General features: G+C 44.3%; 1 protein-coding gene across 2 annotated transcripts in view; it reads left to right on the forward strand.

Annotated features, from left to right (window-relative positions):
• Positions 1-2,521: 2,521 nt before the first annotated feature.
• Positions 2,522-15,160, forward strand: part of ACO1 (aconitase 1) — a 68,001-nt gene continuing 55,362 nt past the window's right edge. The window contains exons 1-2 of one of the 2 annotated variants that reach the window (XM_063696275.1): positions 2,829-2,895; positions 4,535-4,602. Coding sequence is in view for 1 of the 2 variants with exons in the window: in XM_019033956.4 (XP_018889501.2) it covers positions 2,570-2,895 (326 nt within the window). In the remaining variant the exon portion in view is untranslated. Of the gene's footprint in view, positions 2,896-4,534; positions 4,603-15,160 lie in introns of both variants that reach the window. The other variant, XM_019033956.4, reaches the window with a different exon arrangement.

The following is a 15,160-nucleotide window of genomic DNA, read 5'->3' on the forward strand; positions in this document are numbered from 1 at the left end:
CTGGGGTGCCTGAGCAGTTACATGCTTGGGTGGCATCCTCTCTGAAGGTCCCTAGAGTATATGCCCTCAGCTGGGCCATTAGCAGAACCTTTTATATCGTGACAGAAATATTTGTTAGGTGGACCCCGTGAGAGCATAGTAATATGCCATGGCAGTATACCCCTTAAATATTTAGCTTTCTCAACAGATCATGAAATACAAATTCAGGATGCAGGATTAGGATGAAAAAGAAACTAGATGGATAGGAGGGGAGAGACAGATGGTTAGAGAAGACACTAAATTCCCATTTTAGATGTGATGAATGACAGGCGCTGATATGGTTTGTAATCCCCACCTGTGGAGGGAAGGAGGTGATTGGATCATGGGGATGATTTTTATTATTAGCTATACTGAGAGAAACTGTAAGCAGCTGCCCAGAGGATTCTTGTTCCCTGGGAAGGCAGCTCAGGGATCAGGCCCTTAGGCAGTAATTAAGAGAGCACAAAAATTAAACGTATAGCAGGTGTGGTGGGAAGAGGGCATCAGGGGAGAGCAGTTGGATATTTACCGGGCGCCAAGATGAGGCTAAGACCTGCCTCTCCTTGTTATGAATTTAACTTTTTTTGTCTTAAAGAGGAACAAAATGTTTATTTCAAATTTTCTCTGGTATGAAGACATATATTCAGAGAAAAATTTAGGGATTCTAAAGTCCCCTCAAAGCATTCAGGAGGACCACTGTGCATTCAGAGGACACTCTCTTGCCTGCTGCCAGGTAAGACATACCTGCTTCCCCTTCTGCCATAATTGTAAGCTTCCTGAAGCCTCCCCAGCATGCAGAACTGTGAGCCAATTAAACCTCTTTCCCTGTGAATTACCCAGTCTCAGGGTTCTTTACAGCAGTGTGAGAACGGTCTAATACAGGCACCTTTGGAATATCCAGGTGGGGTTGCCACATATGGCTGCAAATCAAGAGTGTGAAGGTCAGAAGGTTAACTAAGACCAATGACAGAGACATAGCAGGCTTCAGCTAGAAGTGGCAGGCAGTCTGCATACTGAGAAAATAGATGAAGAAAAACTCAGCAAATGGAGAAACATATAAAGCAAGAGGAGACAGTGTAGGGAAAGACCTTAAAAAAGAGGGACAAAAGAGGGAAGAGGTGACTCCTAAGAGCGGAGGTCTGAAAAGCCAAAAGGAGGTTAACATTTCTAGGAAAACGAATCGCCAGTGTCAAATACCACAGAGTAGTGAGTAAGGACAGGAACAGAGGACAGGCCCTGGGATTCACGATCTGCACGTCACTGGTGACAACGTCCAAGAGCAACAGACTGGGGGGATGTGGAACTATTTCCTTCACGGTTTTGGCCAGCGTGCTTACTAATAAATCTCAATTCCCTTCATAGCTCTGATTTGATTGTTTTCTGCGAAGGATTCTCAGTTACACGGATGTTATCATTGAACATTAGATACTTTGCTTTCCGAATGGCTGCCTCATTAAGAATCGCAATTTAGCTGGATGTGTCCTCATCGGACTTCCCCAGCCTTCTACTCACTCTCACCTTGCCCCTACTCTCCCTACCTCCCAAGGGGACTGGAGCATGATTTTTCAGGGATTGTGGTGCACCTCTGCCATATGGTGGACATTCAAAGAAAATTTAATTACTAATGTGAATGGAAAGGATTTAGGAAGTGGGTGGGAAAACAGTCTCCTCTCATATTGGAAATACAGTTACTTCCCCTTTCAAAATAAATATATTTATATTTCAAAGTTAAATATAACTAGACGATAGTTGTACCCTATAGTGCAGTATGACAGGGAAGGTGTAGGCTTTGGTGTCAAACCAACCTAAGGACTGAGTCTCAGCTGTTGCGCATTGCACACCTGCAAAGACGGGTAATATTCTTTACTTGTAGGGTGGTTGGAAGAGCTGAACTGAATAACGTGGAAAGAGTCGATCACAGGGCTTTGTGCAGAATAGGAGGGCAGTATAAAGTAGCAGGGGGCTATTAGTACTGGCTATTGTTTACTCATCCTATAAGCTGCTTATTCAGAAAACTACAGTAACTTGCCAAATAATTTGGGCAGGAAAACCTCATCACCTTTCATCTAGAAAGATCTAATCACTTCTTTGAACGCACATTCACCCAAGAGGGCACAACTCCTACCAACATGAAAAGCAGGTCTTGTGAAAGCCCACTTGCTGCCATCTCCCAGCCATTTCTCCGACTTCAGACCGGTGAACATCGTGCATTAGAAAGTGTTGTTACATGTCCAAGGAAATCTACATATAGAACTTTTGCCATGGAAATGCTGAAGTCCTATTCTGACAGCGTGACTCCGATGTCCACTTCGCAGGCTTTGCGCAAAGAATTAAGGCGAGGGTGGAGAGGGTGGGTAGGGTGGGGACGGACAAAGTGAGAAGGGAGGCGGGCGAAGTGACCACACGTACATGAAGACTCTCCAGTTATGGCCAAATCATTTTTAAAAAATAATTCAATTTCTTCCACACCCTTTGGTCACTTCCTAACGCCGGCTGGGGAGTCACATGCTAAGCTCCAAAGTGAGCAACAGACACCCTCGTCCCAGGTCCCATGCTGCCAGAAGCGGACCCGGGCCGAGGGATCAGCCCTCCCACTTCCTGCGGAGGAGCCCTTCGCAACCCTAGCCTCCAGCCAGGGGCGAAGTCCTCCAGGCCCGCGGGGGCGCCCGCAGGCTCCGCCCCTTCTTCGGCTAGCTGCCCGTCCGTCCCGCCCCTGCTCCGCCCTTCCCGCCCCTGCTCCGCCCATCGCGCGGCGGCCCTGGGGGCGAGAGGGGGCGGAGCGTGGAGGCGGCAGCTGGAACCGCGCAGCGCACGGGAACGCGTCCCGCTGCTTGGGTCAGGTTCGCCGGTCGCGGGAGCCCCGCCGTGCAGTCGGAGGTGAGTACCGACGCGGCCCGACCCACGTCCCCAGGCGGGAGCGCCGTCCACCCTGTATCCCTCGAGAGTCGGTGCGGGCCTTTACCGAGGTGCCCGAGGCAGTGGCGGCCCGGGGGACACGGAGGCGAGCTTGGGGAGGCTGAGAGGAGAATCGGGGACGTGTTTCTGGCGACTGACGTCTCCACCCTGTCCCCAGTCTATGTCATGCCGGGGAGAGAAACCAGGGATTGGAAGTGGCTTTCCTAGACCCTTCTTAGCCTTGGCTGTGCGTGCTGTCCTGAAAGTCCTTGCCTAGGGTGTGCGGCCAGTCCTGGGAGTCCTAACCCCGAGGGTGTGAGGCCCGCACTGGGAGTCCTCGCCCAGGCCCGGCTAGCTGGATAGGGAAACCCTTGCTAAAGTTGCGCGGGCAGATCCGGGAATCCGCTCCAAGGGGTAAAGGGAAAATGGGATGAGGGGGAAGAGACCCTTCGTGGGAGGCTTGAACACAGAGCCCACCATGATAGATTCAGAGATATAGAAAGGAGCTTGGGCTGCAGTTATGACCAAGTCATTTTTTTCTAGATTCAGCTAGCACATCATAATGGCATCTTCCTTCTTGCAACACAGGTAACTCTCTTCCCTGGGGGACAACCTCTGGGACAGAAGTCCCCAAACTTTTCTGGGACTCAGTACCCCTTTACACTCTTAAAAATTAGTATCTTAAGGAGCTTTTATGTGTGTTATATCTATCCATATTTATAATATGTAAGTAAGACTGAGAAATTTGTACTATATTTAATAATTCATTTAAAAAGAGTAGTGAACTAATTATATCTTAATATTGCCTATTTTTATGAAAAAGAACTGTATTTCCCAAAACAGAAAATTATTGAGAAGAGTGGCATTGTTTTACATTTTTGCAAATCTCTTTGATGTCAAGCGTAATTGAAGACAGCTGGATTCTGATAGCTGCTTCTGCAGTCTGTTGCAATATCACATATCATGTAGCCTCTTGAGACCTCCACTGTATACTCCTGAAAATGTGTGAGTGAAAAAAAGCAAGTAACATTTTATTACTAGGAAAATGGTTTTGACTTTGGAGATCCGTAGGAGTTCTCTGCACCACACTTTGAGGATGCTAGTGTAGGAAATGCTTCAGAGGCTTCATTCATTGGGCCTGCTTCTTGTTTGTGATCCTTCCTCTGATTGGGAACACACACCACCTCATGCCATGGACGGTATTAACCTCTGGTATCTGGAACCAAGTTTGATCTCACTTTGGAAACCATGTACTAGGTCCCCACGTGAGGCTGTGATGAACCTTGCCAACCTCCTGAAAAGTCAGCAAGGCTTCGCACATGCCTTTGGTTGTCTCTGTGCTTGCAGAGCTGACCTGTCCGTGCATCAGGATTACAACAGTGACGTGGCAAACAGGACCTGTAGGCTCAGAAAAGTGCCAGTGGGGAGACCGTGCCAAGTGTGTAGGGGTTCCTGTGAGAGTTACCAAGTAGTCAGGAAGTTATTTCCAAAAGAACAAGGAGGCATGCTTTTGCCTTCCCTTGCACGTGTTCATTTCTGTTTGCAGTTGCATGGTTATTAGCCTTGAGTTTATTGGAATAATGATTCCCAGTCTTGACGTTCTTTCACTTTCCACTTTCAGAGGGTGTCACTCTGAGTGGTGCTTCCTCAGCCCCTGTCAAAAAGCAGTTTCCACCATCCTGGAGTGTGGTAGGTGAGGTCCTTCACGGGACTCTTTCCTTAGCTTCGTGCCTTGTCAGAACAAGTTCAAGAAAGATGTTATGTGTATATATTTGGGAGGAAGAAATTTTCTAACTCCATCCTCCCTTTTGTTCCTTCATCCATAGAGCCTCTTGTGCTCTGATGGATCAGTTTAAATGCTACGGCCGTTACTTGAGAAATGTTGCATGCACATGAGCGTGTTGTGTGTGTTGCACAGTCCACAGGTGAGGAGGAGGAGAAGTCCACAGGAGAAGGAAATGGGATCTAAACTCTGAGCACCTGCTGTGTTCTTTGTATTAAAAAATTCCACTTTGATGGTGGGGTCTCATTCCTTCATTCTTTCAGTAGATTTTTATCGGCCACCTATTTCTCATGTGTCCAGTTATGTGCTGGATGCCAGGAAAGTAGTGAGCACAAAAGATGCAGTCCCTGTCTTTCCGGCAATTACGGTCTGATAGCTTTGATAACTGCTGGTTAATTGAGATAGTCTATTGTCAGAGTGTGTACAGGAAAGCTGGTCCTGTGTGAAGAGCAGTACTCCCTACCTAAAGTGTGCTTCAAAGGCATGTGCTGAAGAAACCAGTCCCACACTGTGAAGATGATGATAAAAACCAACATGTATCACCACGTGCCTGGCAAAGAACTTCCTTTGCCTTCTTTCCCCCACTCTTCCTTCTACATAGGAAGTAATTTCCTGTGAGGCAGCCAGACTCATGGGGAAATTACCTCCAACCTGGTGCCAGTCACTGGGCCAGCCTCGGGTTAAGACACCTTCTCTGGGTCTCAGTGTCTTTGACTTTAAAATGAGGAGTTAGGCCATTGATAGTAAGTGTCCCAAGGAGCCAGTGGTTTCAGAGCTGGTTTATACTAGCATTTGTGCATATCTCTTCCTAACTCCGTGTTCAGTGGCAACACATTTTTTAGATTGAAATAAGCCATGGTGGGAATAGTTACACCATGGAAATCGGCAAATGCTACATCAGAGCTTTTTTCTCCTCCTGGAGTTCAAGTTGTTAAACCTTTGCCAGCTGACACTGCTATTGTCTGAGCCAAGATGCTTTTGGTTTGTTTTCTTAGTAGAAAACAGACTCTTTAGCCTAGACAAAGATCCTAGATATAGGGTGTATGATTCAAGTCCTCTAAAATTTTTGATAAGGAAAAAAATCTGTTTTCATCATATTCTAAAATATAGATCAGCAAACTTTTTGTGTAAAGGGACAGGTAGTGAAATATTTCAGGCTTTTTGGGTTATGGTTATACAGTTTCTATTGCGGCTACTCAGCTCTGCTGTTGAAGCACGAAAGTGGCAATAGACAACATGCAAACAAACAAGCATGGCTGTGTTCCAGTCAAACTTGATTTACAAAAACAAGTGCCAGCCATAGTTTGCAGACTCCTGACCTAGACTATCAGAACAAGAACCATGTTTCAAAGAGATGGTTTTATGGAAAAGGAGATTCTTCAGGACTTTATGCGTGAATACCAGAAACTTGAGTCTCCAAGATGGATGTAGCGGGCAGTAGTAACTGTAGAGGATTTGGAATCAATCATGGAAGACTCCATAGTAGGTTGTTTAAAGGAAGGCCAAGTGTGTTCAAGTTTTGAGGACAGAGCCACATATGGGTCTTATTCCCAACTCCCTCCCTGGAGCCATCTCAGATGTTATGCTGGAATGGATGTACCTGCAGTCTAACCCGTTGTGTGAATTTTGCATATTATTATGCAAAAACTAGTAGTGTCTCTAAGAGCTGTCTTGATTCCAGGGGCAGAGACAAAGGAAATGTTAAAAAGGATGGAAAGGCCCAGGCACCATGGCTTATGCCTGTAATCCCAGCACTTTCAGAGTCCAGATCACTTGAGCCCAGGAGTTCAAGACCAACCTGGGCAATATGGCGAAACCCCATCTCTACAAAAAATACAGAAAAAAAATAAAAGCCAGGTGTGGTGGCACATATCTGTAGTCCCAGCTACTTGGGAGGCAGAGGCAGGAAGATCACCTGGGAAGTCCAGGCTGCAGTGAGCCATGATTGCATCACGGCACTCCAACCTGGGCAATAGAGTAAGACCCTGTCTCGAAAAAAAAAAATCCTCATTGTATATGTATATGATACATTGTAGATTAGAGTACACTGTGTGTGTATACCTGTGTGTATGCATATTTGTACATCTATGTGTACATAAGTTGTGTGCATGTGTCATTACATAGACCAGTAGCCAGTTCTGGGCAGTGGAATGAGGTAGAAGGAAGCCAGAGAACTTTTGTTACTTTTCATAATAACAGATGTGTGCCTATCTTATAAGGGAGGATAGCCTGTAGCATTCATATATTGCTTTTACAATGTAGAAAACCTAAAATCCCAACAACCTATACTTTTGGAAGGAAAATAGAGTTATTTCTCTGGTAGGAATGTTGCCACCATCCTCCTCCCCCAATTAAAAAAAACTGCTTTGTCATATCACAGCTCTGAACTTGTATATATAATATTAGTATAAAAATAATATTAAGAGAGAGACTCTCAAGTCAAAACATTTTATTTAACAGTATTAATGTTTGACTCTTGTCCAGGGTTAGTAATACTAGGTCAAAGTGTTCCTTAGCAAGCTATTATGCAGCCTTTACACTGGTGTTACAAAATACTGTTGTATAGTTTTTAAACTAAAAAAGCATGTTACGCAGCAGTATTTCCCTGTGATTCTGTATTTCTGAGGAGAGAAAGCACGTGCATATATGTACGAGTGTGCCCCTGCATGTACAAAGGCAGCGGATATGCCAAAACATTGAGTGCTTTTCTCTAGGTGATACAGCACACTTGCTTTTTAGATTTTCTTCACTTTAGCTTATCGGGGTTTTGAAGCATGAATAAATATTATATTTGACATTACCAAAATCAACCCCTACAGTATGTTTACACCTGGTATGTTGAGGACAGTTCTTCCATCTTTCTTAGGCTGTCTTACCACCAGCTTACCTGGTGGCAGACCCCAGCTACTCTCTCCCAGTGAGAAATGTGAGGAGTGTGAGGCATGGGGAACCGAAAAATAGGCACACTGACCATGTAGTCACGTTGTGCTGTGTCTGCTTCCCCTGTAGAGTCTGTCTGACCTTGGCCTCACCCTCTCACTTCAGTTGACTGGCACCATCAGCTGACCGTCTCCCTAGATCGACTGGCCTTCATTTCTTTTTTTTTTCTTTTTCCTTTTCTCTATTTTTAATGGAAAATCTCAGACATACAAAGTGGAGAGGAGAGTATAAACCCTCAGCCTCAACGACTGTGAACAGTGATAATTGGCCAATTTTGTTTCCTCTATACTTTTTTTTTTTTTTTGAGACAGCGTCTCACTCTGTCACACAGGCTAGAGTGCAGTGGTGCAACCTCAGCTCACTCCAACCTCCACCTCCCGGGTTCAAGCGATTCTTCTGTCTCAGCCTCAGAATAGCTGGAATTACAGGCGTGCGCCACCACGCCTAGCCGATTTTTGTATTTTCAGTAGAGATGGGGTTTCACCATGTTGGCCAGGTTGGTCTTGAACTCCTTACTTCAGGTGATCCGCCTGCCTCAGCCTCCTGAAGTGCTGGGATTACAGGCGTGAGCCACTGCGCCTGGCTCCTCCCTTATACTTTTCTTCAACATCACCTCTTTTTCCTTCTGGCAAGAGTTGGCATCTTCATTTGCAGCTGTATAAATTAACGAGAATCACTTATTAGGTCTTTTAGGAATAAGCATGTATTGACTGCTGTAGCAAAAAATCTTAAAACTGTTCTGCCCTAATGTCAGCCATACTGAACTGCTGAGCAGCCCCTGAACACTTGCTGTGCTATCCTGTTTCTCTACTTTGGTATTTGCTCTTTACTCTGCCTGTGCATCTGAATTCATCTTCCACTTCGTAGTTCTCTGTAAAGCCTTTCTTGAATCCCGCCTGTAGCTGTCTCTTTCCTTTGACTTTTCTTATAACCCTCATCCTATTGTATTTGCATGCTTATCTTAGTCTCCTTGTTAGATTGCAGTCTTCAAATAAGAGAAGGAATGTGTGCCTATCTTCTTTTCTTCTATGGTATTTAGCAATGCATAATACAAGGAAGATACTCAAGAAATACATGCTAAAATAATTTGAATTGATTAAGTTCACTGGAGAAAAATTTTGAGTATAAAAGAAATCCATCACATTAAAAGAAAAATTTTCAAATATGACCTAGGACCAAGAACATTTTCTTTCATCTGTTTGGATTTTAAAAGATTTTAAAGAATCATGGTGAAAAGAGTCTTAAATTTGAGCCATGAAAAGAGTCTTAAATTCGAGCCAATATAAAAAGGTAGCTTTCTAAAAAGAAAATGTTTTTAATGATCTTTTGTCATTTTTTCACAAATATATCTGGAGCCTGTGGGTCCTCTCTAATCATAGAATGCATCCCCTCACCTCCCCCCACCAGGCGAAAGACCTGAAAAAATAAAACTGAATAATATTGGGTCACTTGTATTGGATAAGAGTGATTCTCGACTATATTTTAAGTACTTGTTTTAGAATGTATATTTAAATCTTCAGTAAAAGAAACAGGCTACATTTAGAGCTTACCATAGGTAAGGCGATAGCAATCTCATGAATTATGGTAGCTCACGGGGATATAGTTCCCAGAATATGCAGTGCTTTCGTGTGTTACCTCATTTAATTATCCTAGCAGCCCTTGTCATCTGGGCAGAGCAGTGCAGACAGACATTGTTACCTAAAATCTGCAAAGAAGTAAACTGAGGTTTAAGAATATAAAAGAAATCTTGTCCTCAGCAGCAAGTGGCAGAGACTGACTTTAAGAATCAATTGGAAACCAAGAGTCTTTGGGATTAGATGTTGCAAATATGTGAAGATGCAAAAGCATCTAAGCATGTCTTTGGGAGACAGAACAGGTTCTTGTGCCCCTTAATGCCATAGACCTATTGAAACGATATCACACTCTCTGAGCCAGTTGTTCCTCAGATTCCTCATGTTCTGCTGTTATCTTTGGTGTCAAAAATTAATCCACCTTAGATGAATTAGTAAGGCTGTTTGTACATGAGTGCTGGTGTGGTTCTCATCCTCTTGTCTTGATCTAAGGAGAACCTGGGCAAGCCCATCTTTGGATAGTGTAACTTGTCTGGGCCACTGCTCGCAAAACAGACATGTATGGAACACTTAATTATTCAACATCCTTGTCATCCTTTCTATAACTGCTATTGTGGAATTACATGGCAAGTTGCAAGTTGTGGCATAGTTCATGAAGAAGAGGTGTCAGTCTAGGAAAGTATCCTCCTACATGATTACCAGGTTTGAATTTTTGGTTCAGAACAGATAAGATAAATAAGCCATTGCCAAGCATCTGCGATGTACAAGAGCTATGATGGGTGGACATTTGAAAGGTACAATTTTGTATTAACGGCAGAATCAAAAGTAGCCTCAGGATTGGTTTTAAGGATGTTGTTTCATAAACCCTTATTTTCTTAGATAAGAAATCAGTCTAAGTGCTGATAATGCCTGTATTATTTACATCAACCCATTCTTTAAAAGTTATCATACAAATTTTGCCAAAATCAAGGATGTTTTAGGGAACATGAGGTTTACCATCTCGTCCCCATATATGTGCTTTAGAGCTTGGAGATTGTTTTAAAATGAGATTTATTTTTTTTAAAATGCATTTGGTTTTTTGGATCTTAATATGTTAAATGACTGTAAAATGATATCACTTGTGCAGCCTGTTGGGAGGAGCATGGTGCAAGAGAGTTGGTTCTGACATCAGGAGCCTGAGTTTGACTTCCAGTTTGGTCACTTACCAGCCATGAGACCATGGCAAGATACTTAGCCCCTCAGATCCTGTCTTCTCTCATGTGAAATGGGATGGTGATGCCCTTGTCACAGAGTTGCCAAGGGTCTGCATTAGAGGAATTGGATTAGATGCCTGGCACCCCACAGGCACTCAGCACATGTCTCCAGGCTGCTGAGCTTCTGGGTGACCTGGCACTCATGGGATAATGCCTGAACATTGCTGCTGTTCTTCCCAGCTTCTGTACCAGTCCAACCTGCTAAGCTCCAGGCCCATATATGCCCCTGCCCGCTGGAGATCTTATCCCAGATCCACCGTGTCTAAAACCAACATCTCAGTTCCCATCTTGTTCATTGGCTCTGCCAGTTTGCCCAAATGAGAAACACAAAAGCTATTCGAGACCTATCTTTTTTCCTTACCTACCCCAGCCCATCCTGCTTTCATAACTGTTGCGGGAGGTCAGGGACCCCGAACGGAGGGACCGGCTGAAGCCATGGCAGAAGAACATAAATTGTGAAGATGTCATGGACATTTATTAGTTCCCCAAATTAATACTTTTATAATTTCTTATGCCTGTCTTTACTGCAATCTCTGAACATAAATTGTGAAGATTTCAGGGACACTTATCACTTCCCCAATGAATACCCTTGTGATTTCCTATGCCTGTCTTTACTTTAATCTCTTAATCCCATCATCTTCATAAGCTGAGGAGGATGTATGTCACCTCAGGACCCTGTGATGATTGTGTTAACTGCACAAATTGTTTGTAGAGCATGTGTGTTTGAACAATATGAAATCTGGGCACCTTGAAAAAAGAACAGGATAACAGCAATGTTCAAGGAACAAGAGAGATAACCTTAAACTCTGACTGCCAGTGAGCCGGGGGGAAACAGAGCCATATTTCTCTTCTTTCAAAAGCAAATGGGAGAAATATCACTGAATTGTTTTTCTCAGCAAGGAACATCCCTGAGAAAGAGAATGCATCCCTGAGGGTAGGCCTCTAAAATGGCTGCTTTGGGGGCGGCTGTCTTTTACAGTCGCTGCTGTAGGGATGAAATGAGCCCCAGTCTCCCGTAGCGCTCCCAGGCTTATTAGGACGAGGAAATTCCCACCTAATAAATTTTGGTCAGACCGGTTGTCTGCTTTCAAACCCTGTCTCCTGATAAGATGTTATCACTGACAATGCATGCCTGAAACTTCATTAGCAATTTTAATTTTGCCTCAGTCCTATGGTCCTGTGATCTCGCCCTGCCTCCATTTACCTTGTGATATCTTACTACCTTGTGAAGCATGTGATGTCTGTGACCCACACCCTATTCATACACTCCCTCCCCTTTTGAAAATCACTGATAAAAACTTGCTGGTTTTACTGCTCAGGGGGCATCACAGAACCTGCCGACATGTGATGTCTCCAGCTTTAAAATTTCTCTTTTGTACTCTTTCCCTTTATTTCTCAGACCGGCCGACACTTAGGGAAAATAGAAAAGAACCTACGTGAAATATCAGGGGTGAATTTCACCCAATACATAACTCTCCCTGGATTTGTTCCCTCCTGTACCTCCTCATTGCCTTGTCTTATTGACTGTAATAACACCGTAACCTGCCTCCCTGACACCAGTCTGGTAGCCTTTCCCTGAGTTAGTCTATACCCCTACCGGAATGATCTCTGAAAATCAAATCTCGTCTTAAAGATTGCAGCTCAGAATCCTTTAATGGTGCCTCCTTACCTTTGGTAAAAATTCAAACTTTGCAGCAGCCTGGACCTTGCTCCATCCCTTGTTTCTTAGCTCTCCCCAACATGTACCCTGTACTTTATCCATGTGCAACACTTTATGATTCCCACAATGTCACACTTTTGTGCCTTTAATGTATTGTTTCATCTGCCAGCTTATTCTTTCAGTGACTCCGTACCTCTGTGTAATTCTGGAAGGCTTGTACATGGTGTCACCTGTCCCTAGAGTCCTTTCTCTCCCCCTCCGATGCTCTGATGCTGGATTAGGTGCTTTTCCCTGGTGGTTCTTTATCAGCCTTCATCCACCACACCTGTAGCATGGGCTGCATGATGTTCTGATTTCTCCTACACAGTCTCCATTCTCAGTCTGAGCGTCTGAAAGAGGATGGGGACTTTATCCCTTCATCCCAGGTCTGTAAATGTCATGTGTACGAATGAATCCACACCAGTCCCTTCCCATAGACAACATAGAAAGGCCCAGGTCCCAGAAGTATCAAGGTCTAATGCTGCTTTAGTATTTGTCACTCCTTCAACCCAATGAAATAGAGCAGCTGTGCCATTGTGGGAGTCACTGGGATGGAACCAGCTGCTTCAGAGCTGGGCTCTGGAGTCTGATGGACTTGGGTTTGCGTTCCAGTTCCCTCTCTCAGCACGCCTGCATCTGGCTTCAGATTTGCAGCTCCTAACGTCCTTCTATCCTGCTGTGGGGAAGGAATGTGCTGGTCAGAAATAGGAGCATCAGGTCCTCCTGACAGTTGCCTTTCTTAGGTAAAATCAGTAAATATATGGGTTTACATATTGAGCTCTGAGAATTTTATTAGCATGAGTCATAATCCCTGAGTTCAGTCAGCCCTGATGAGACCAGGTTGGTGAGGTTGGGTGGGTATAGTTGGCCTCAGACACTTGGCGAATTCACAGAGGTAAAGATGGCCCTATAAGACCTCTGGCAGCCAGACACCCAATCTCTTGTGGTGACAGCCTTTCTTTCTAATTCCTAATTCCTAAAGTTTGAGTTAGAAAAGTTCATTGCCACAATCTGCGAAATGAGTTCAGGAGCCTGAGGAAATCATGCTGCTTTCTTAAAGATTGGATCTCAACTGGACCTGCTTTGATATACTTTTTTTTGAAAGTACAGCTGTCTTCACCCACTACTTCTCCTCCTCTTAAAACATAAATGCAGGCTGGGTGCGGTGGCTCACACCTATAACCCCAGCAATTTGGGAGGCCGAGATGGGTGGATCACTTGAGGTCAGAAGTTTGAGACCAGCCTGGCCAACGTGGGGAAACCCCGTCTCTACTAAAAATACAAAAATTAGCCGGGCGTGGTGGTGGGCACCTGTAATCCCAGCGACTCCGGAGGCTGAGGCCAGAGAATCACTTGAACCTGGGAGGCAGAGGTTGCAGTGAGCCGAGATTGCGCCACTGCATTCCAGCCTGGGTGACAGAGTGAGACCCTGTCTCAAAAAAACAAACCAAAAAACCAAAAAACTTAGATGCAGTAGGGCTTAGTTGAGGTCTCTGTAGGTGTCATGTACTACACCACACTGGTGACCATGGGGAGCTGCAGGGTAGGGGGCCCACATTCTGAGAAGGGGCTGAGGAAGACCTCAAGGAGGAGAGGATGAGGTCAGGCTCAGGGCCGGGTCAGATGCCGGGTTCTCAGGACAATGCCCCCACTTCTTCCTTTACTTTCTTGCCAAATGTTTCATGACCCTTGGTGACTTTCTTTCTCAGCCTGTCTCTGGAATTTATAAATGTCGAAGTTCACCAAGACTTTTTACGAAACTCTGGTTATATTGGCCCACAGTGACACTAAAAAGTGAAAGTGAATATTTCTGTGAGTTTGTGCTGCTGCAACTAATTTAAAACGAGCTTAGAGGATGTGTTAAGTCTTTCTCTTTGAGACTTGCATGTGATGTTCTGCCCCCTCTTGGCCAGTGAGCCCAGAACTAGGGGAACCCTCAAGAGGCAGGGGCTGCCTGGTCAGGCATTGCTATAGCGTGGCCCTGGTTCCCCAAGTCCTGTTGTTTTTGGCAGTGGCTGTACACATCTGCTGAGTGAGTCATGATCATTTTTGTGATACATCCTGAGAATTTCCAGTGTTACTTAATAATGAAATTCAGGGAAATAGGGTTAGACTTCAGGAAGTAAGTACTTTTCAAGTGCAATCTAATATTTTCATATATGAGTTAATTTCTTATCAAACTGTAACCAATTTTTGATGTTGGAAGTCTACAGTCTAAACCAGATGTACAGTTAAGGCTTTGTAGTTTGTCTTTATCAAAGTCCCTACTGTGGCCACTTTATCACTGTCTTTATCAAAGTCCTCACAGTAGGGACTTTGATAAACTACAAACACCTAGCTGTACACCTGGCTTAAAGTGTAGATTTACAACATCAAAATTGGCTAAAGAGCCTCATGTGGTCTGGCCCCTACTACCTCTTGCCTTTTCTGTCTTCCCCTTTTTTTGCCTTCACTCACCTTGGTCTCCTTGGCTTTCCTTAGACCCACCAGGCATGCCACCACCTCAGGGCCTTTGCACGTGAGGTTACCCCTCCCTGGATTGCACAGTGGCTGAACATCAGTGAGGCCTTCTTTGATCACTGACACTCCCCACAGCCCCTGTACTTTCTACTGCTTTTGCCCTGCTTTATCAATAGAATGGGTCACCATCTGATACTCTGTTTGTATATTTATTTATTTGTTTAGTCTGTCTCCTTCCATTAAAATGGAAGTACTATGAGGGCAGGGACTCTGTCTCTGTTGTTCCCTGATGTATCCCCAGGACCTAAAACAGTTCCTGGCACGTAATAGACAGTTAACATAAATGTGAATGAATGAATCATTGAATTTTTTCCACTTAGAAAGGACTTTTTAGATCGTTAACCAACCTTATTTATAGATTGGGAAACTGAGGCACAGAAAAGTTATATGGCTAATTCAAAATAAAACCATCATTTAAGCTTTTTTTTTTTTTAATCTTGACATATATATAGCACATTCTGGTCAGTTATCCAGGATGAGA

The sequence above is a fragment of the Gorilla gorilla genome, chromosome 13, assembly GCF_029281585.2.
Source record: "Gorilla gorilla gorilla isolate KB3781 chromosome 13, NHGRI_mGorGor1-v2.1_pri, whole genome shotgun sequence".
Lineage (NCBI taxonomy): Eukaryota > Metazoa > Chordata > Mammalia > Primates > Hominidae > Gorilla > Gorilla gorilla.